This window comes from Chinchilla lanigera, unplaced genomic scaffold, assembly GCF_000276665.1.
Source record: "Chinchilla lanigera isolate Chin_1 unplaced genomic scaffold, ChiLan1.0 scaffold00045, whole genome shotgun sequence".
In the NCBI taxonomy this organism is placed as follows: domain Eukaryota; kingdom Metazoa; phylum Chordata; class Mammalia; order Rodentia; family Chinchillidae; genus Chinchilla; species Chinchilla lanigera.
In genome coordinates, this window is record NW_004955446.1 from 12,383,076 (window position 1) to 12,403,604 (window position 20,529).

The following is a 20,529-nucleotide window of genomic DNA, read 5'->3' on the forward strand; positions in this document are numbered from 1 at the left end:
ACTTTTAGCCAGGTCCTCACACATGCTAGGTTAAGTACTTTGCCCCTAAGCTACATGCCAGCTCCACATGACCATTTTTAAAGAATCCATCTTTGTCTTCTGTTTTAGATAAAAAGAAAGACCCCCATGATGTAAGAAATTTTGACTATACTGCTCGAAGCTGGACTGGAAAGTCTCCCAAACAATTTCTGATTGATTGGGTCAGGAAGAATCTTCCCAAGAGTCCAAATCCTTCCTTTGAAAAAATTCCAGTAGGTCGATACTGGAAATGTAGGTATGTGTTCTGGTTAACTGAGTGAACTTTGAAAACAATGTATAAGAAAATCTTTTTTACGTCAAATGACTACATTTAGGAAATACTAATTCCACATTTCAGGACTATAGCACTTTTAAATCATTATTGAGTACCATACCATCAGTGGAAATATTTAAATAATACAAATTTAAGTTCAGTGTTAATGGATATCTGACTTTACTGATCTGACCTCATCACTTTAAAAACAAATGTTTGTTTCTTTGTAGGGTGAGGGTAATCAAGTCTGAAGATGATGTCCTTGTGGTGTGCCCTACTATCTTAACAGAGGATGGCATGCAAGCTCAGCACTTGGGTGCTACTTTAGCCCTTTATCGTTTAGTGAAAGGGCAGGTGAGATTTTTTTAAGATCAGATGCTTCAAAAATGTTTGTGAAGAAATGAGTGTATAGGTTGAATATCACTAAGCCAAAAATCTGAATTCTGAAATGCTGCAAAATGGGAATCTTTTTTTAGAACTGACTTGATTCCACATGTGGAAAATAGTGCACCAAGAAACTTTCATGAGCAAAGTTATTTACAGTGTTGTATAAAACGTTTAGGCTCTCTATATAAGATACTATGTATATGAAACGTAAATGGATTTTTGTGGTTAGACACACACAAGTCCCTTCTCCAGGACATCTCATTACATAAGTGCAAGTATTCCAAAATCCAAAGCACTTTTGGTCACAAGTATTTTCCATAAGTGATAATTAATTTGTATTAGAACTGTACATACAAATGTATGTGTATGTGGAAGGTACTATTTAATTATGGCCCTCTGTGCCAGTTTTCTCTGTACTGACTGCTGCTTCTGATTCTTTGCTCATTTCTGATTATTGTTTGGTTTCCTCTCACCCTTAAACGCAATTCAGTCTTTCTTGTCTTAGGCTGGAGGTCTGAGAGAGACTATTTGATTGACCCAACTTTTGGCTATACTAATTTACAGATTTAAAATACTTGTGCAAAGTGGTTGAATTAAAGATATTTTTTGAAATTTTATTTTTCTGTTACATTCTCTTTCAACTTTAAAACACTAGACATTGGTTCTGTTTTGCAATTTTAGATTACATTTTCAGTACGGTTCCAAGTTTCAGGTAAGATTAAAGTACTACTGGAGAAAGCTCTTTAGCAGAACATAATGCACTTTTTTAAAATTTAGATTGTCAACATTTCTTTTTCATAACAAATGTGTATATTTTTCTTCTTAAGAAGTTAGAACCATTGATAAATTTAGATACTAGTTTAGTGGAACTCTAAAGAGTAGTTCTTTTTCAATTTCTGTCAATCAAAGTTCTTAAGGTCTTTATTTCTGTCATTTTGTAAAAACATTTATCATAAGCCATATTTACTTGATAAAAGTAACTATCAATGTCAGAGATTCTTGAGTTCTTTTATAGTGCAAAATTAGAATAACTTAGTTTCTATCTATTGTGTTTAAAATATTTTGACCTATAATAGACCTATAATAGACCTATAATTATAATAATAATTTTGACCTATAATAGATAAAAATCTCAAAGGTTGTTTGTATGTTTTAAAAGTACTTTAAGGGTCATCTACATTTTATATAGCACCATTGCAGAAGCAAATAATAAATGTTTATTCAACAATATTATGCTTTATGAATAAGCACTTCGTGTACTCTCTTAAAGGTAGCCTGAGATGATGTCTGTGAGGGAAGTACTATTATTAGTTGCTTTTAAATGCACAAACTGAGGCACTGAGACGTTTCTCACCCAAAGTTGTATAGCTGGTAAATCAAGAGACTTATACTGAATATGATGCATTGTTTATGAACTTGTGTCAATGTGTGTATATATTAAAGTAATAACTTACTAGTTTGAGTCAAATTATATGATTATATTTTAAGAGAATTATAACTGTACTTCTGAGTTCTTTTATTTTTGTTTGTTTGTTTTCCGGTACTGGGAGTCGAACTCGTGACCTTGCGCTTGCCAGGCAGGCGCTGTGCCGCTGAGCTAAATCCCCAGCCCCTGTACTTCTGAGTTCTAATCTGTTGAATTTTGATATCCCACAATGACAATAAAATGCTGCTATTTTTTTCCTTTGTAGTCCGTTCATCAGTTACTCCCTCCCACTTACCGAGATGTTTGGCTGGAGTGGAGTGATGCAGAGAAGAAAAGGGAAGAATTAAATAAGATGGAGACCAATAAGCCACGTGATCTTTTTATTGCCAGACTTTTAAATAAGTTGAAACAGCAACAGCAACAACAGCACACTGAAAATAAGAAAGAAAACTCTGAAGATCCTGAGGAATCTTGGGAAAATTTAGTTTCTGATGAAGATTTTTCTGCTCTGTCCTTGGAATCAGCAAATGCAGAAGATTTGGAACCTGTTAGAAAGCTTTTTAGAAAGTTACAAAGTACCCCTAAGTATCAGAGACTTCTAAAGGAAAGACAACAGTTACCTGTGTTCAAACACAGGGATTCCATTGTGGAAACTCTTAAAAGGCACCGGGTAGTAGTTGTGGCAGGTGAAACAGGGAGTGGTAAAAGTACTCAAGTACCACATTTCCTGTTAGAAGATTTGCTTCTGAATGAGTGGGGAACGAGTAAATGTAACATTGTCTGTACCCAGCCTCGAAGGATCTCAGCAGTGAGTTTAGCCACCAGAGTGTGTGATGAATTGGGCTGTGAAAGTGGCCCTGGAGGAAGGGTAAGACCTCATTCAATTCCTTGTTGAATGGTGACATTACTCACCTGTGCTCTTGGGATCCAAGTGGTACCTCTACCGTATACAAGTTCTAGTTGTTCATAAACATAGTTCAAGCATTTTTCATGTTTTCTTTGATGTACATTACGCCACTTTATATGAAAAAGTTTATCACTAATTCTGTCATTAGTATCTCATATAAAAGAAAACTATTAATTTTATAATTAAACGTTCAAATATACTGTCCCTTAAATTAACATTCAAAGAATGTGGACAAATTCAGATTTTACTCTAATATGCTATAGCTCATGATTTTGCATATCTTTTCTGTGGAATGAATTCCCAAATGATCTTTGTTAATTCTTTTCATTGAGTAGAATAGGAAAACAATAAAGCTTAATATACTAGACAATTTTTCAAGCCCTGTATTTTAAAAAAATGGAAAAAGTACTCAACTCTTGTTGCATTTTTGTGTACACAAAACTGGACAAATCTTAACCAGAGTGACTGCAATGTATAGGAATTCATTTAATTAAATTGGCTACAATTAAATATGAATTACAGTTTTATGCTTTCTGAAGATAGCATATAATATTTTTGTAAAATGGTACTCTTTCATTAAAATTTTTTTATTTGGCAAGTTGGTTTTCTGTCAGAAGTACAAGAGGACAGAAAGACAGTTTCTGCCCTATAAGGAATAACAGCCGTGTGCACAATACAAAGGAATGGCTTCAGGGACAAGAACGACAGTGTGATGGGAATGGATGGTACTTCAAGATTCCCGTTAGGCACCACTGCTGTGGTCCACTCTGCTTTTAGTGGTAGCAAGTTTTATAAGATCTTGGTAGAAAAGTAGACCAACTTACAGAAGCTGCTATAAAATTCTCTTCTTGAGTACCTTGATGTTTCACTCCAAGATAATTTAGTAAAAAATTAATTTAGCATTTATTCATGTTTAAAAATTCATATTTATAGTATGTGAAGCCAAGTAAATGTCTTTTGCCTCAGTGCCTTGAAAAGAGTGAAAGCTTTTCTATTTAAAATCACCAATACAAATTCTATAGTTTTATATAAATGATAACCATGGAAAAATACCTTTGATGATAATGAATTGCACTAAATAGATTTACTTAGATTGATCCATCTAGTAACAAGATCAGCACCTGTGCTTCACTTTTTCAGCTTATTTCCTAGATTACTTGTGAGACTCTACCCATGGCTTTGTGTTCTTCCTTCAGAATTCTTTATGTGGATATCAGATCCGGATGGAATCTCGAGCTAGTGAATCTACCAGGTTGCTTTATTGTACAACAGGGGTTTTGCTAAGAAAACTTCAAGAAGATGGCCTTCTAAGTAATGTGTCTCATGTTATTGTAGACGAGGTGAGTAAATTCTGTAGTTGTATCTAGTTAAATTCTAAACATTGTTGTATTCAAATGATGTAACTTCTAATACCACTTGACATTTGTTTGGTGCTTACTAAAGGCCAGATATCACACTTGAAGCTATTCAAGCATATACACACAGAGATTTATTTAATTATTCCAGTGACCCAGTGAAGTAGCTGTTATTTTTATTTTACAGTTGAGGAAATCAAAGTACATAGCAGTCAAATAGCTTACTAAATTCACATATCCAGTAAGTTCTGCATCTGAAAGTTCAATTCCAGGGATTCTAGTACCAGTCTGTGCTTTTTTACTGGTCTGCTTCCTCTCAGCTACTACAGTTAGGTGTAAAGGATCTGCTTTAACTCTTTTACAAGATCCAAAAATGTATCAATATGGCATTTTTCTCTCAGTTATACCTCTGAGTATGTCTGGTATACCTTTTGATACACCAAGCCTAATTGGAAAGCACACTTAAATTGAATTATGCCTAGTTTAATATTACACTTAATGTAAATGGCATACTAGTCTAGTTTTGTACATTAATTTGCATGTGTATAATTTTTCAAGAAAAAATACATGGCATTTCTGTTATTCAGAAATTATTAAAAATTTCTGTGATACTAAGCTTTTTGTGAATGTTAATTCACTAAGTTCAGAGAGCAGAAATCAAAAGTTTATTTACTTTATTTTTAATTAATAGACTACAGATTATTTGGTTATTTTCCTCTTTTTATTTAGGAAATATAATAGAAAATAAATATTGTCTATAATGTCATAATTCAGGAAAGAATTCTGATATTTAATTCATACATTTATGTGTATTTAGCATGTCTGTTTACATCAATGTTCACATCATTAGGTACTTTACAAAAATATGATTTTTAAATAGCTTTATGTGAGATATACTTTGAACATCCCATGATTTATTGAACCATTTTCTTGCCGTGGGACAAGGTTGGGCAATTTATTATTAAATAATTAATATTTTGGTAATAAATGAACGATAGGAACTAATTTTTATGTAATGATTCTTTTTTCCTTAATAGGGGAATAAGTTGTACAGTTACCAGTAATATTTTTAAAAGAAAGAGACTGGAATGCTGCTGTAGCAGGCCCCCATTCACCCCATGGAAGAGTTACACATGGGATGTGGTCTTAGTTACTTTTCTCGTCACTGAGACAAAATATCCAACACCCAAACTTGAAGGAGGAAAGGCATGTTTTGGCTGATAGTTTGGAGGTTTCAGTCCATAATCAGCTGGCTCCAAGGCAGCATGGCATAGCAGAGGGGCATCATAGAGGAGAAACAGTTCATGGCAGGCAATAGGTAACAAGCAGGGGACAACCACAGCTCTTTCTATCCCTTATATCTTATCCAGGCTACTTTGGTCCAGTAGCACTCACACCATTAATCCTAGTGTCCTTGATCCTAGCATTGCACCATGAATCAATTCCAGTGTCACACATTCTAGATCTAGCCATCTGTGTAAAAGCCCCACCTGTGACCACATGAGGCTTTAGGGGACATCTAGACACAAGCCATGGCAGATACAGAGCAGAGGAAGTGTCACAGTTGTAGCTTTGCATGGCCCAGACCTAAATTTTACCAGTGATGTCAAGGGTCAACATGAGCCAAAGTATTAACTGTGTTTCTAATGAGAAATTTTTACTGCTAGGCAAGTTGAAATATTTATATCAGCTAGTCTGTCATAGTTCTCTTAGAACCCCAAATTATTAGCAGGAAATATAGATGAGGGCTAACGCCAATTTAAAAATCTGACCAACTGACCAAACTTCCTGAAGCTTTGTTCTTTTATAGTTTGGTATTAGCTATCTATAGACATTACTAACTTCAGGGTGATACCATCATCCTCTTAGTATAGTACAGTAAGAGTAAAAGTAGCCAGGTAAAATTCATCATTTTAGATTTAAGGACAGAAGAGATGTTGGGACATTGTTGTTCAGTGTACCATGTAGAATTCTTTCATGAAGATGTGCAGGATAGTACTCCTGGCCTTACTATTAGGAATTCTGCGATTTGTTTTAGCTTATAATCAACAAATAAATTAAACAGCTTTTCTTGCTGGCCTCTGGTATGTTTACAGCTAAATTTTTTGTTTCATTTTAGGGGTTGTTTTTGGTTGTTGCTTTTTGGGTTTGTGGGGAGTTTTTTGGTTTTTGTTTTGTTTTCGTTTTTGAGGCAGAGTTTCCTTATGAAGTTTAGACTGGCCACAAACTCATTATGTAGCTCTGGCTGGCTCAAACTCACATGGATCCTCTTGCCTCAGGCCCCTAAGCCCTGGGATTGTGGGAGTGTACCACCACGCCCAGATTACAGCTAAATTTTTTGACGACACAGACCAAGTAAATTTAATAGTATACATTTTTATTAACTCTTTGCTGTACTTTTTCTTTTTAATCCTTATCTGTATAAGGTAACCATCTATTTGCTGAAGTTTTCTAAGTCTGTATCATCTATCAGCTCTCTTTCCTGGCCTTCAGACATAAATATCCAACTGCCTACTGGATGCTTACAGCTTTAGAAACTTGAGCATTTCCAAAATTTAACATCTCTCCTCCCTGCTGTGTCCTTATAACTTGCATGTCTTCCTCCTTCTTAATCTCAGTGAATGACACCCATGATCACCTGGTAAAACCACCAGAGTGCATTTGGACAAAAAAGAATGAGTTTGAGAAAGGCAAAATAAACATGACTAGGTGACCAGATTTAGGGGATGTGGAAGAAAAAAACAAGAAATGTTTGATGTTTTTACTTCGGTGGTTTGAGTAGGTGGTTGTGAGGGTCATCCACCGAGATTCAGAAGCAAGGAGAAGGAATGAGCAGTGAGGGGAAATAATTGTTTTTAAGATGATGAATTTGTAGTTCCTGAGACTAACGGTATCTGATAGACAGTTGGTTAATCTACCAGTATCTCCTTAATTACTATAAAAGTCTCTCATGAATTATTTTTTATTTTTATTTGTACTTATTTTTTGGTACAATATTTCAGGCTGGCCTTGAACTCACTATGTAGCACAGGTTGGCCTCAAACTCCTGGCAGTCCTTCCTCAGCCTCCTGAGCACTGGGATTAAAGGGCTGTGCCACCAGGGAAACAGTATTTCCCCTCTCTGCTCATTCCTTCTCGCTTCTGAATCTCAGTGAATGATCCCCACAGCCACCTAGTCAAATCACCAAAGCAAAAACATCAAACATTCATAGCCTCTCATGAATTAAATTCTCCACATTATAGCCAGAGTATTGTTTCTAAAATAAAACTCAGGCCATGCTGTTTTCTTTCCTACTTTAAAGTGCTTTAATCTGTCCTACTGACTCCTTGGTTCAGTAGGTAAAGTCTCAGCTCCTTAACATGGTTTACAAAGGCTTATTAAATATCTCTCCACCTTTAATCTTTTGTATATCTCTCATCCTATGCTCAAATCATTGTTTGTTTTCAAATTCCCCAGTACATTATGATGCCCCTTTGTACTGTGATTATTTTTTGTTTGGTTGGTTTTTAGGGGTGATGGGGATAACCCAGAGGTTCACACATCCACCATGATTTTATACACACGTGTGTCCCTTGACCTAAACACTTTTTCCTCCCTTTCTCATTACGTATCATTTTTCTCTTCTTTTTCAAATTCATCTTTCCTTTCTCAGGATCATTGGCCGTTTCTCTCAATTGAACATTCTGATCACCTGAATCAGCTGCTCATCATAAGTAATTTACAATTTCCACTGTACAAGTAATGTACAGTTTACAATATACAGTGTACAAGTAATGTACAGTATCCTCTACTGGACTGACAGCTCTCAAATGAAGAGAACTGTCCTTGGTAACTTTAAATCCTCAGCAGCTAACACAATTCTAAGTACTTATACTTTTGTGCACTCTGTCTGAGAGCTTTGCATTATCTCATTTGATTGTTACAACAATTCTGTGAAGTTTTTATTTGTATTTTCCTTTTATAGAAAAGGAAATTGATCTAGAGATATTTAAATAACTTTGCCAAAAATATACTCGTAAGTGGCCAAGCTAAGAATTGAACTCAAGTAATCATTTCCAGGTCCTGAACACTTTCCAGCAGGTGAATGATTAAACCTACTGTGTTATATTGATGTACTTTACCTTTGTATGCTGCCTTCAATCTGTTACAAAATAAAAAGGGATAGAAATAAGTCACAGTACAGAAGATTAGAAGATAGACTCATACATTCAGCAGGTATTTAAGTTCTGACAGTGTGCCTTGTCTGTGGTCTCTAGCAGGTTGACAGTACGCTTTCCCGAAATACATACTTTGGAAGGGTATAAAACCTCCTCCCTACCCACTTTGGAGAGTGATAGTTACCCTAACAGATTCTACTAATCTCCCTTTTGTCTTATTATAGTGGATAAATTGTCTGTCTTATATAGAGGTAACAATAGTTTTGTATTAGTGGCAGGGATTAGTGAAACTTGAGAAATAACCGAATCTTATCAGCCACATCTGGTCTGATTTTAAACCATCTCTTAAGTTAAAGTTCTATTATTGTTGGTAATGGTATTTATTATATGGTGATTTTCACTGGCTTCAATTTTAAAGAATAACTTTATCCTTAATACTGAGGCTCTGCTTTACTTGAGACATGCAGATCCCTCCCTCCACATGTACTGACTATGTACTTAAATATTGATGAACTTTTAGTAGATTTGGGTGTCGAATTATTTAATCCTCTTACTGGATCTTATATATATATGATTAATTTTTGTATTACCTTTGCATTAGGTTCATGAAAGAAGTGTCCAGTCAGATTTCCTACTAAGTATCTTGAAGGAAATTTTACAAAAACGTTCAGATCTACACTTGATTCTAATGAGTGCTACTGTGGACAGTGAAAAGTTTTCTACATATTTCACACATTGTCCTATTCTCAGAATTTCAGGAAGGAGTTATCCTGTTGAGGTAAGTTGTTAGAGCATATGCGTAAGAAGCTACATTCACACCAGTTTCCCTAGAAAATGGGTTCTTTTTTTTTTTTTGGTTTTTCTCCGGTACCAGGAACCGAACTCATGACCTTGCGCTTGCCAGGCAGGCGCTTTTGCCGCTGAGCTAAATCCCCAGCCCCGAAAATGGGTTCTTATACTCTGAGCCTAGAGCTGTAAGTCAAGAGAGGCCCTGGAGATGGCCATGAGAATCACATGCCGGTGCTACCTTGCCTAAGGGTTGATAGGGTGGAAAGTTCTGACAACAGACCTGAGTGTACAGGACATAAAACATGTTCACATCAGAATCACTCTATCCAGATTAAGAGTGGCTCCCTGGCAGTAAGGCATCCTTTTTCACCCATCCTCAAATACAGGGCAGTCTTCAAAGCTTTGTTTCTATTTTTAATGCTTTTTTTGTTCATTCCACTCTTCTAAATTTTTAAAAAAAGACCATAATGTAATTTCTCCTGAGGTTTTAGCAGCAGACCCGTCTATGTCAACCAAGTTCACTTCCAAAAAATACTAAAATGGTTTTCTCATAATCTTCTAAATTAGTTTGGTATCATTCAAAAAGCATTAATTCCATGTTCTCTTTAAAGTAAGATTTACTGACATGAATTTGGGTTTATCTGTTTGTGTGCCTCACTCTATGTAGGTTTTTCATCTTGAAGATATAATAGAAGAAACAGGATTTGTCCTTGAGAAAGACTCAGAATATTGTCAAAAATTTCTGGAGGAGGAAGAAGAAATAACCATTAATGTTACAAGCAAAGCTGGAGGAATAAAGTATAAGGTAAAAAAGAAAATAGTATGAATGTTATCTAGGGTATAACCTACCACAAGAGGTTTTTTTATTCTTATCAAGTTTATTTGTACAATTGAGATATACATAATGATCACACCTGTACATGATATATCTTAGTTCCTCTTTTTTTTCCCAACTTCCTCCCCTCTCTTCAGCCCCTCTTCCACTCCCCATTTAAAAAAGCTTTGTTTCCATTTTATCCTTTTCCCCCTCTTCCCTCCCTAGTTCCCCTTTCTCCTGAACAGTTTCTTCCTATTTCACAATATCTTTTATACTCTCTGATCCTTATTTATGCTTTTGGTTTCTCACACCAGAGAAACAATATGATATTTATACATGTGGGACCAATTTATTTTACTTAAAAGTATGGTCTCAAGGTGCATCCATTTTCCTAGAAATATCTCAAGTTTATCCTTCTTTACGGCTGAGTAGTATTCCATTGTATTAAAAAAAAAACCACACTTTTTTATCCATTCCTCGGTTGATGGGCATTTGGGTTGTTTACAAGATTTAGGTATTACAAAGTGTGCTGCTATAAACATGGGTGTGCATATATCACTGTGGTGTGATGTTTCTAATTTTTCTGGGAAGATACCCAAAAGGGCAATAGCTGAGTCAAAAGGGATCTCCAGTCCTAGTTTTTTGAGGGATCTCCATACTGATTTCCATAATAGTTGCACTAGTCTACACTCCCACCAGCAGTGGAGAAGGGTTCCTTTTTCCCCTTATCCCCTCCAGCATTTGTTATTGTTTGGCCTCTTGATGATAGCCATTATTTCTGGAGTGAGATAGAATCACAGTGTTGTTTTAATTTGCTTCTCTTGAATGGTCATAGTATTCTTAATCTGTCACAAAAACTCTGTAGTCTAGGTGCTTTCAAAAGATTAAAACTATGACTCTTTGTTTAATCAAATATTAATATTACAAAATACTATAATTTTCAATGTAGCGATCTTTTGCTTCGTTAGATTGGCTTTAAGTGTATTTCATTTTTTTAGGTACTATTGGGAAAGGTGTTCTTTCCCTAATTTCTTCGCAGTGCATTTGTTGTTAGTATATAGAGTGCTATTGATTTTGGGGTGTTGACTTTATCCATCTACATACTGAATTTGGTTATTAAATCTAGAAATCTTTTGGTGGAGTTTTTGGGGTCTTCTACGTAGAGTATCATGTCTTCTGCAAATAATAATTCAACCTCTTCCCTTCCTATCCTTATTCTTTTTTTTTTTTTCCCTTTGGTCTAATTGCTCTGGCTAATGTTTCCAGAACTATATTAAATAGGAGTGGTGATAGTGGACGTCCTTGTCTTGTTCCTGATTTTTAAAACGAAAGCTTTTGGTTTGGGGCCATTTACTATGATGTTGGGGGGGCTGGGGATTTAGCTCAGCGGCAAAAGCGCCTGCCTGGCAAGTGCACGGTCGTGAGTTCGGTTCCCGGTACCGGAGAAAAACCAAAAAAAAAAAAAAAAAAAGATTCTGAGTACTATGATGTTGGCTGTTGGTTTGTCATAGATGGCCTTTATCAGGTTGAAATAAAGACCATCCATTCCAATGTTCTATATGGTTTTTACCATGAATGGGTGCTGGACTTTGTCAGAAGCTTTTCTGCATCTATTGAGATGATCAGATAATTTTTGTCCTTGGCTCGGTTCATATGGTGTATTACATTTATTGATTTGCCTATGTTGAACCATCCCTACATCCCTGGGATGAATCTTACTTGGTCATGATGAATAATCTTCTTGATGATTTTCTGCATCCTGTTTGCCAATATCTTATTGAGGATTTTTACATCTGTGTTTATTAGGGAGATTGGCCTGTAGTTCTCTTTTTTGGTTGAGTCTTCTGGTTTTGATAAAAGGATAATACTTGCTTCCAGGAATGACTTTGAGATCAATTTCATTAAAGAGTTTCCTCATTAGTAGCATTAGATCTTCTCTAAATGTCTTGTAGAATTCAGCAGTGAATCCATCAGGACCTGGGCTTTTGTTTGTTGGTAAGTTTTTTATTATATTTTCAGTTTCATTGGCTGATACTGGCTTATTGAGAATTTTTATATGTTTTTGATTCAGTTTTGGCAATTCCTCTAGGAATCTGTCCATTTCTTCTGTGTTTTCCATCTTATTAGAGTACAGGTTCTCAAAGTAAGTATTAATGATCTTCTGGATTTCCATAGGGTCTGTTGTGATTTCACCCATTATTAATCCCATGAATTTGAGTCTTTTCTATCCTCTTTTTTATAAAGTCAGCAAAGGGTTTATCAATTTTATTTGATCTTTCAAAGAACCAACACTTGGATTCATTGATTCTTTGTATGGTTTTCGTAGTCTTTTTTTTTTTTTTTCCCGGTTTGTTTTTTTTCCGGTACCAGGAATTGAACTCACGACCTCGCGCTTGCTAGGCAGGCGCTGTGCCGCTGAGCTAAATCCCCAGCCCCTGGTTTTCGTAGTCTTGATTGCATTAATTTCTGCTCTTATCTTTATAATCTACTCCCTTGTACGAGCTTTGGGTTTGATTTGTTCTCTTAGTGGATGTATGAGGTTCAATATTAGTGTGTTCATTTGAGGTTGTCCTGTTTTCCTGATAGAATTTACTGCTATAAATTTCCCTCTTATTTCTGCTTTCATTGTATCCCATAAGTTCCGGTATGTTGTATTGGCATTATCATTTAATTATAGATACCATTTAATTTTTTCTTTAATTTCACCTTTGACCCATTGATTGTTTAGGAGAGAGTTATTTAATTTCCAGGTGTTTACGTAGTTTTTGTGGTTTCTTTTGCCATTAATTTCCCATTTCATTGCACTATGGTCAGATAATATGCATGGGATAATTTCAGTTCCTTTGCGTTTACTTAAGCATGTTCTATGGGCTAGTATGTGGTCTGTTTTGAAGAATGTCCCATGTGTAGCTGAGAAAAATGTATATTCTGATGGTGTGGGGGCGAAACACTTTGTAGACATCTACTAAGTCCATTTGTTCACAGGTTTCAGAAGAGTTTTAAAATCATATAGGTTTAAAAAAATTATATGGCTGGGGGCTGGGGATTTAGCTCAGCGGCAAAAAGCGCCTGCCTGGCAAGCGCAAGGTCGTGAGTTCAGTTCCCGGTACCGGAGAAAAACAAAAAAAAAAAAAAAAAAAAAAAAATTATATGGCTAACAGTGGATTTGAGTATAATTTGGTAGAAGATGAAACAGATATGCATATGAGCAAATTTAAGAGGCCATTTCTTTAATCTTTGTTTCATAGATTGTAGTCCTCATTTGTGGATATTTTTAACGTCGTCTTATGTATTCTGGACCATTTAGATACACATGTAAAAATCAAGTGCCATATAAATAAGAAGTAATGTTTGTAGTAGTTCCATAGCAATATCATTTATTGAGGAGTAAACCTGTAGTGTTTTCTGTTGTGTCATCACCATAAGTGGTCAAGAGGGTGCAGGCCCATGTCTAGAACTTTTTTTTTTCTTTTGAGTCAGGGTCTCACTATGTAGTTCAGGCTGGCCTTGAACTCACTATGTAGTCCAGGTTAGCCTCAAACTTGGCAACTCTCCTGCCACAGCCTCTCAAGTGCTGAGATTACAGGCATGTGCCACCACACCAGGTTTCTTAAGATCTGGATCTTGGTCATTGGTTTTCTTACCAGCCTCTGTCCTGGCAGAAGTCAACCCTCACTCTATAGTGAAGCTATTTAGGAGAACAGCTCTTCCTAGAGAGTTAATCTCAATTACTTGTTTTTAGAAATGTTGAAAAAGCTCTGTTATCCCACTTTTTGCCAGCAGTACTAAATCTATCATCTCCATTACATCTATGATACTTCATTTGTATTTCATGCCTGTACCCAAACTGATGGAAACACTAGGTTAAGATTACTTTATCATTTAACTAACCAGATAAACCGAGATATTGAGGACTAAAATCTCACAAACCAAAGAAAAATGTCTGGGTGAGTGTGTGTGCACATTTCAAAAGAGATCATTGGAACTTAGTAGCCAGAATAGACTATAGAAGGAATGAGGCAAGTGTACACTATCTTATTAAAGCTGTGCCCTGTCTTGTGCTGGCTGCTTTTTAATTGCCAAAGAGTAATCATACACGATCACCATACTTTTCTACTGTTTTTCTTTTAATGTTAACATTGCCAGGATAATAGGTCTTCCTGTTTATAAGAGCTAGATAAAATTATAGACATATTTGAAATTTTGATACTTTTTCTACTTTCAAAATTGTACTCTTGCATATTTTAATAAAATAATAGTAACAGTGCAAAAAACACAGATCTGAATGCTTGTGGATACTTTCTTTTTCTAAAAGTTCTTAATGCTCTCTGTTCTTTTTTTTTACCTTTCCCTGGTTTGGTTTCTTTTAGGAATACGTGCCAGTTCAGACTGGAGCAAGTGCTAGTTTAAATCCATTTTACCAAAAGTATACCAACCGCACTCAGCATGCTATTCTCTACATGAATCCTCATAAAATCAACCTGGATCTCATTTTGGAACTTCTTGTATATTTAGGTAATTTGTGTTTCTAAAATGTGTCTAATTGATAAGACGTTTCTAGTAACTGATGGTGTTTTTATTAATATTTCGTATGCTGTTTCTTATGTTGAGTATTGTATCTTTTTTTCAATTTTAGACAAAAGTTCTCAATTCAGAAATATTGAAGGAGCTGTACTGATCTTTTTACCAGGCCTTGCTCATATTCAACAGTTATATGATCTCCTGTCAAATGATAGAAGATTTTATTCTGAACGGTAACTATAGATCTTCAAGATATTCCTGATAATTTTAAAATAGAAAACATTTAATATACTAAAACTCTTGTTCACTGTTTTCAAAGTCTTTTCACCTTTAGTTAAAATTTTCTATGGTATAGAGAGGTTTTTTTGTTTTTCTAACATTTGTGAATATTTTTTAGGTACTATATCTACGTGTTCTGTTCTCTTAATTTGATTAAGCAGAGCTTGCCATGGTGCTGACACCTATTAAATCCAGCATTTAGAGACACTGGAGGATTGCAAGTTCAAGTTCTGCCTGGGCAATCTAGTGAGGCTGTGTCTCAAAGCAGGAATAAAATAAAAAGGGGTAGAGCAGTGAAAATCTTGTGGCTAAGCATAAAATGGTGGCTTCTTCCTCCTAAACAGTGCATCATGCAAAACCCCAACAAGGCCACAGGTTATCATCCATACATGTTAAATCAGCACTTTAACTGTTCTGAGCTGGGCGTGGTGGCGCATGCCTGTAATCCCAGCACTTGGGAGGCTGAGCAGGAGAATCGTTGCAAGTTCGAGACCAGCCTGAGGTACAAAGTGAGCTCAAGGCCAGCCTGAACTGCATAGGGAGACCCTGTCTCGAAAAGACAGAAAAATAAAATAAAATAACTGTTCTAATACAGTTTATTAATGCTGTCATGGTTGTCCCACTAACATCTGAATATTTTAAAAAAAATTTTAACCCTAGGTTTCATATACTGGTTGAGTATTCCTAATAAAAGTCAAAATTCAGTATGCTCCAAAATCAGAAACACTTCTGCAAGCTTTTCAGAAATGGGACATTCGATCTATAGTGTTATAGATTAGTGTTCATATTAATTTTTTTCTCCATGTTTGGTGTATATGGGTTTTTTGCTAGACTATTCTGTGAATTTCTGTTTTTAAATATTTCATAATAAAAACTATAAAGTTGCTTCCTATGTGCAAATTAATTTTGTTATTCTTTGCAGTGTCTTCTAAAGAGAAACTCTTGCTAAGAACTATGATTTTAACTTTCAGATATAAGGTGATAGCTCTGCATTCTATTCTTTCAACTCAAGATCAAGCTGCAGCCTTCACACCTCCTCCTCCAGGAGTCAGGAAGGTAAAATTCAATATAGAACTTCCATGAAATAAGTGCTTTATGAAGCATGACAGACTGCAAGTGCTGTGCAGCTTAACATAATAAAATTCAAGCATGTCTATATTTATATTACGTGCTATTCAAAGGATTAGACTTTCAATGGTTTCTACAGTACATAGACCATTGGGTTATGGGACTAGGAGTATTTTAATTGTGTTCTCTGTTCAGAATTGTGAATGAAGAGATGCTTCGCAATAAGTTTCTGAGATATTGAACCCTCTCTCAGAAAAAGGAAAAAGCACAGTGAGGGGAGTGTGGGAACTTGGAGCCATCAGAAAAATCCCTTACTGTGATGCAGGAAGACTGGGTTCTAGTCCCTGAACTGCCACCATCCATAACTGTTGCCAGGGGCTGGGGATTTAGCTCAGCGGCAAAAAGCGCCTGCCTGGCAAGTGCAAGGTCGTGAGTTCGGTTCCCGGTACCGGAGAAAAAAAAAAAAAAAAAAAAAAAACTGTTGCCAGCTGCTCAGCCTCTCTTCTGTCCTGCTAAGTCACGGTTGAATTAAACTTACGCTTTTCTAACTGGTCTTTGTGTACTCCAGGGGTCCTGACACTGTGCCTTGGTAACGTTTGTGCTTCCTTGTCAGGGTTTTTGTTTTATTTTTTGTTTGTTAAGAAAGGAGTTCTTTTTAATGAAAAAAAAAAAAAAAATTTGAACACTACTGAAGTGGAATTATCACATCGGTCTCATCTAGCTCTCAGTAATCTACATTCCATTTCCTAGAATAAATGAATAACAGGAAAAGGTATTATGCAGTACTGAAATACAGCAATGTTTACTGGACTTGACCGAGGACTTCCTAAATGTCTATCTCCAGGGATTCAATAATTAAAAAGTGCAGTAGGTTGCACTGTCAATCATCACCGTTAAGAATTTTAGAGCTAGATACATCTAAGAAATCATGTATTTCTACCTCCTGATTTATAACTGAAGTAATTGAGGCCCAGTGGTAAAGTGACAGAGCCAAGACAGAAACCTAGTTCCCAGTTATATTATTTATAACTATTTATATTATATTATTTATAACTAGTTCCCAGTTACATTATATATATATATTTTTTTTTTTTTTAACTTATGAAGAGTTTTGCTGAGCTGTCTTCTATTCTCAAAGTTTCCCATTCTACTTCTAGAATTTTTAGAATGACTGACTACAATTAGTGGAATTGTAAAAACTACAATATGTTTTGTTGTAATAAAAACCTGTAACTTCATTCTGTTTAACAGGTTGAAACTAATTAGAGCAAATTAAAATTACACAATCACAATTGTGTAAATTTTGTGAATGAAATTAAAATTGACTTAAAAATTCATCAGCTCAAAATACTTAAAGAAATGTAAGTGATAGTATATTGCTGAGCGTTGTATAAATGTTTTAGCATTTTGGTTTTTTTTCAGATTGTTTTAGCAACAAATATTGCGGAGACGGGTATCACTATTCCAGATGTTGTGTTTGTAATTGACACTGGAAGAACAAAAGAGAATAAGTAAGTTTTAATTTATTAAATCAAAACATTTTTCTCCTGGGAAGTTTGGGGCTCTTGAAATCTTAGGAGAAATTACAGAATCATATAGGGGAAAATCCCAAATGTCTTAATTTTTCCCAAAACAAAAAGCCTTAGAAAAACAATAGGAAAGCCTAGAATGTCCTACAAAAATATCAGAATTTCATATCGTGGGTGTTACCGTAAAAAATTCCAGTGTACTATAACTTTTAGAAAAGTGCATAAATCTTTAGGGTTTTTTGTGTTTGTAAAATAAATTGCTTAATGGAAGCATTATTTATGGGCTTATAATAAAAGAGCATAAGTTATGGGGTCAGAGCTAGATTTAAATCTCTGATCTTTAATCTTGAGTAAAATATAACATAATCATTTGGTTCCTCCTATGTAAATGGAGAAAATGAAATTTTCCTAGTTGAAAGTACCTAATACAATAACTAGAACATAACAAATAATCTTAACTGAACCTCCAACAAAAAGATTACTACTTTATTTTATGTGAAATAAATAAAGGCCACCTGTAGCATTTTTTAAAAATCTGTGTACCAAAAATAAAAAATAAAAATATATGTAGATTATCCTCAATATAATGTAAATACACCAATATCTCAAAAAGAATATTACTATCCAAGTGAAGGTGAATTATTGATTGTACTTTTAGAGGAAACATTTTCAGGATTTATTTGTATCTTATAAAAGGTATATTGAATATTCCTTGGTCAGATTCTTGTAAGTTAAACAAGATATTTTTTTCCTTGTGTCAAAGCTTTTAATTTGGTAGTATGAAATTTAGTATGGGCTTTTGCTAACTTACTTAAATAAGAAATATGATTTGGGAAATGTTTGTCCTCAATAGTAATGGACTCTTTAGCCTAAGTTTAACTTAATTTTTCTTTTGGGGGAGGGCTTTTTGTGAGGCAAGGTCTCAGGGTAGTGCAGTCTGGCCTTGAACTCACTATGTAGCCCAAGCTGGCTTCAAACTCACAGTAATCCTTCTGCCTCAGCCTCCCACGTGCTGGGATTACAGGTGTGTGTCACCATACCTGGCTAGTTCAATTTAATTTTTAAGAGTTAGATATTTCCAGCTTTTTTGCAATTTTGGTGTAAATCAATCATCTACATACTCTTTCCTAAAATATTTCTTCAGGTACCATGAAAGCAGTCAGATGAGTTCTTTGGTTGAGACCTTTATCAGTAAAGCCAGTGCTCTGCAACGCCAGGGGAGAGCTGGGCGGGTCAGAGATGGCTTCTGTTTCCGATTGTACACAAGAGAAAGGTATGGCAAAGCACTAGAAATTTATAAAGCTCAGAGCAGTAATAGGTGGCATCCCTAATAAGGTATTATCTTCTTTTTCAGATTTGAAAGTTTTATGGACTATTCTGTTCCTGAAATTTTACGTGTACCTCTGGAGGAATTATGTCTTCATATTATGGTAGTCTTAAAGGAACTATGACTGTTTTGTTCCTATTTCTTTTTTTAGAAAGGGGAAAAAAAGACAAACTTAATCTGTACTTAATGTTGATGGAGATTTTTAAATATTTAACTGTTCTTTAAAATATACCCCTCCCATCATTTTATAAGTACATCTACTGTGCTTTGATTTTGCCATAAACTTCCATATTTTACAGATTAAAATGCAGCCTCATAAGCTAGACCAGTAGTTCTCAACTAGATGTAGTATTGCCTATCAGGAGATATGTGGCCTGATCTGGAGACATTATAATGCCTGTTTGTTATAATTGGGCAAGGACTACATGCTACCAGTGGTAGTGTGTAGAGGTGAGGATGCTGCTGGCCGTCTGACAGTACCCTCCCCAAACAAAGAACTGTCCAGCCCAAGATACGAGCAGTGCTGAGACTGAGCAACTGATGTTGTCCATAGAGTTCCTAAGCTGAAAGATTTTATAACATTCTTCTGTTCTTAGATGTTTGACTGTATAAAAATCGGTAGTGAAGAAACTTACAAGTATGGACCGGAAGATCTCATTGTCGTGCCCACCTCTGTCCCCAAGCATACACACTCTTCCCTCGCCCCGCTATAATAGGATAGCCTTACACATTTACTCTTGGCTGAAGATCTTTCTGAACTCAAAAATTAGTTCTAATACTATCTTTTTAGGTGGTGTTACTTTGTTCTGATCACATACCAATTTTAACATTCTTTTTCAACATGTAGAAATGTAATCTTGGTTCCCCTGAAGATTTCCTCTCCAAAGCCTTAGATCCTCCTCAGCTTCAAGTAATCAGCAATGCAATGAACTTACTCCGAAAAATTGGAGCTTGTGAACTAAATGAGCCTAAGCTGACTCCACTGGGCCAACACCTTGCAGCTTTGCCTGTGAATGTCAAAATTGGCAAGATGCTTATTTTTGGTGCCATATTTGGCTGCCTTGATCCAGTGGTGAGTAAAATGCTTCTGCTGCTACTTCACTTTAACTGTCTTTTGGCTGCAAAAGTGTTTTAATTGGGAAACAATTTTTATTTGTAATTTAAAATATTTTAACTAAAAATATATGTATTTTTTAACTAAATAGAATATCTGTACTAACATTAAAGCCCAAGAGACCTGAATACTTGGTGAGGATTTTTTAATATACATTTAGCTTGTTATATACTTGAACATCTATTCGCCCATTTTACTTAAGCATACTATTCAGTGAGTTTGGCTTATCTAGACTTTTGCTATCATAACCCACTTGAGACACTTTTTTAATTAAATATGTACTAATTTTTTTTTGTAGTGGCTAATTCTTAAGGAAGGTTTTGTTGTTGTTGTTTGGGTTTTTTAGACAGGGTCTCATTATGTAGTTCAGCTGGCCTTGAGCTCACTGTGTAATCCAAGCTGGTCTTGAACACGAGGCGATCCTCCTGCCTCTGCCTCCCAAGTGCTGGGTTATAGCCATGTGTGACCACACCTGGCTTTAAGGAAATTTTAAGACACCACAGACTTTGATAAGTAGAATAAAAAAACCTTCCTTTCTTTTATCTGGGTTCACTCTCTAA

The 20,529-nt window shown here is 35.4% G+C and overlaps 1 protein-coding gene across 2 annotated transcripts in view; it reads left to right on the plus strand.

The window, feature by feature from the left end:
* Dhx29 (DEAH (Asp-Glu-Ala-His) box polypeptide 29) overlaps nt 1-20,529 on the plus strand; it is a 50,491-nt gene that overhangs the window by 20,752 nt on the left and 9,210 nt on the right. For both annotated transcript variants that reach the window (XM_005392696.2, XM_005392697.2), the window contains 13 exons: nt 109-274; nt 523-646; nt 2,371-2,973; nt 4,209-4,352; nt 9,127-9,303; nt 9,982-10,119; nt 14,502-14,646; nt 14,768-14,885; nt 15,903-15,987; nt 17,422-17,510; nt 18,673-18,801; nt 18,883-18,958; nt 19,703-19,927. In XM_005392696.2, the coding sequence (XP_005392753.1) occupies nt 109-274; nt 523-646; nt 2,371-2,973; nt 4,209-4,352; nt 9,127-9,303; nt 9,982-10,119; nt 14,502-14,646; nt 14,768-14,885; nt 15,903-15,987; nt 17,422-17,510; nt 18,673-18,801; nt 18,883-18,958; nt 19,703-19,927 (2,219 nt within the window). The remainder of the gene's footprint in view (nt 1-108; nt 275-522; nt 647-2,370; nt 2,974-4,208; nt 4,353-9,126; nt 9,304-9,981; nt 10,120-14,501; nt 14,647-14,767; nt 14,886-15,902; nt 15,988-17,421; nt 17,511-18,672; nt 18,802-18,882; nt 18,959-19,702; nt 19,928-20,529) is intronic.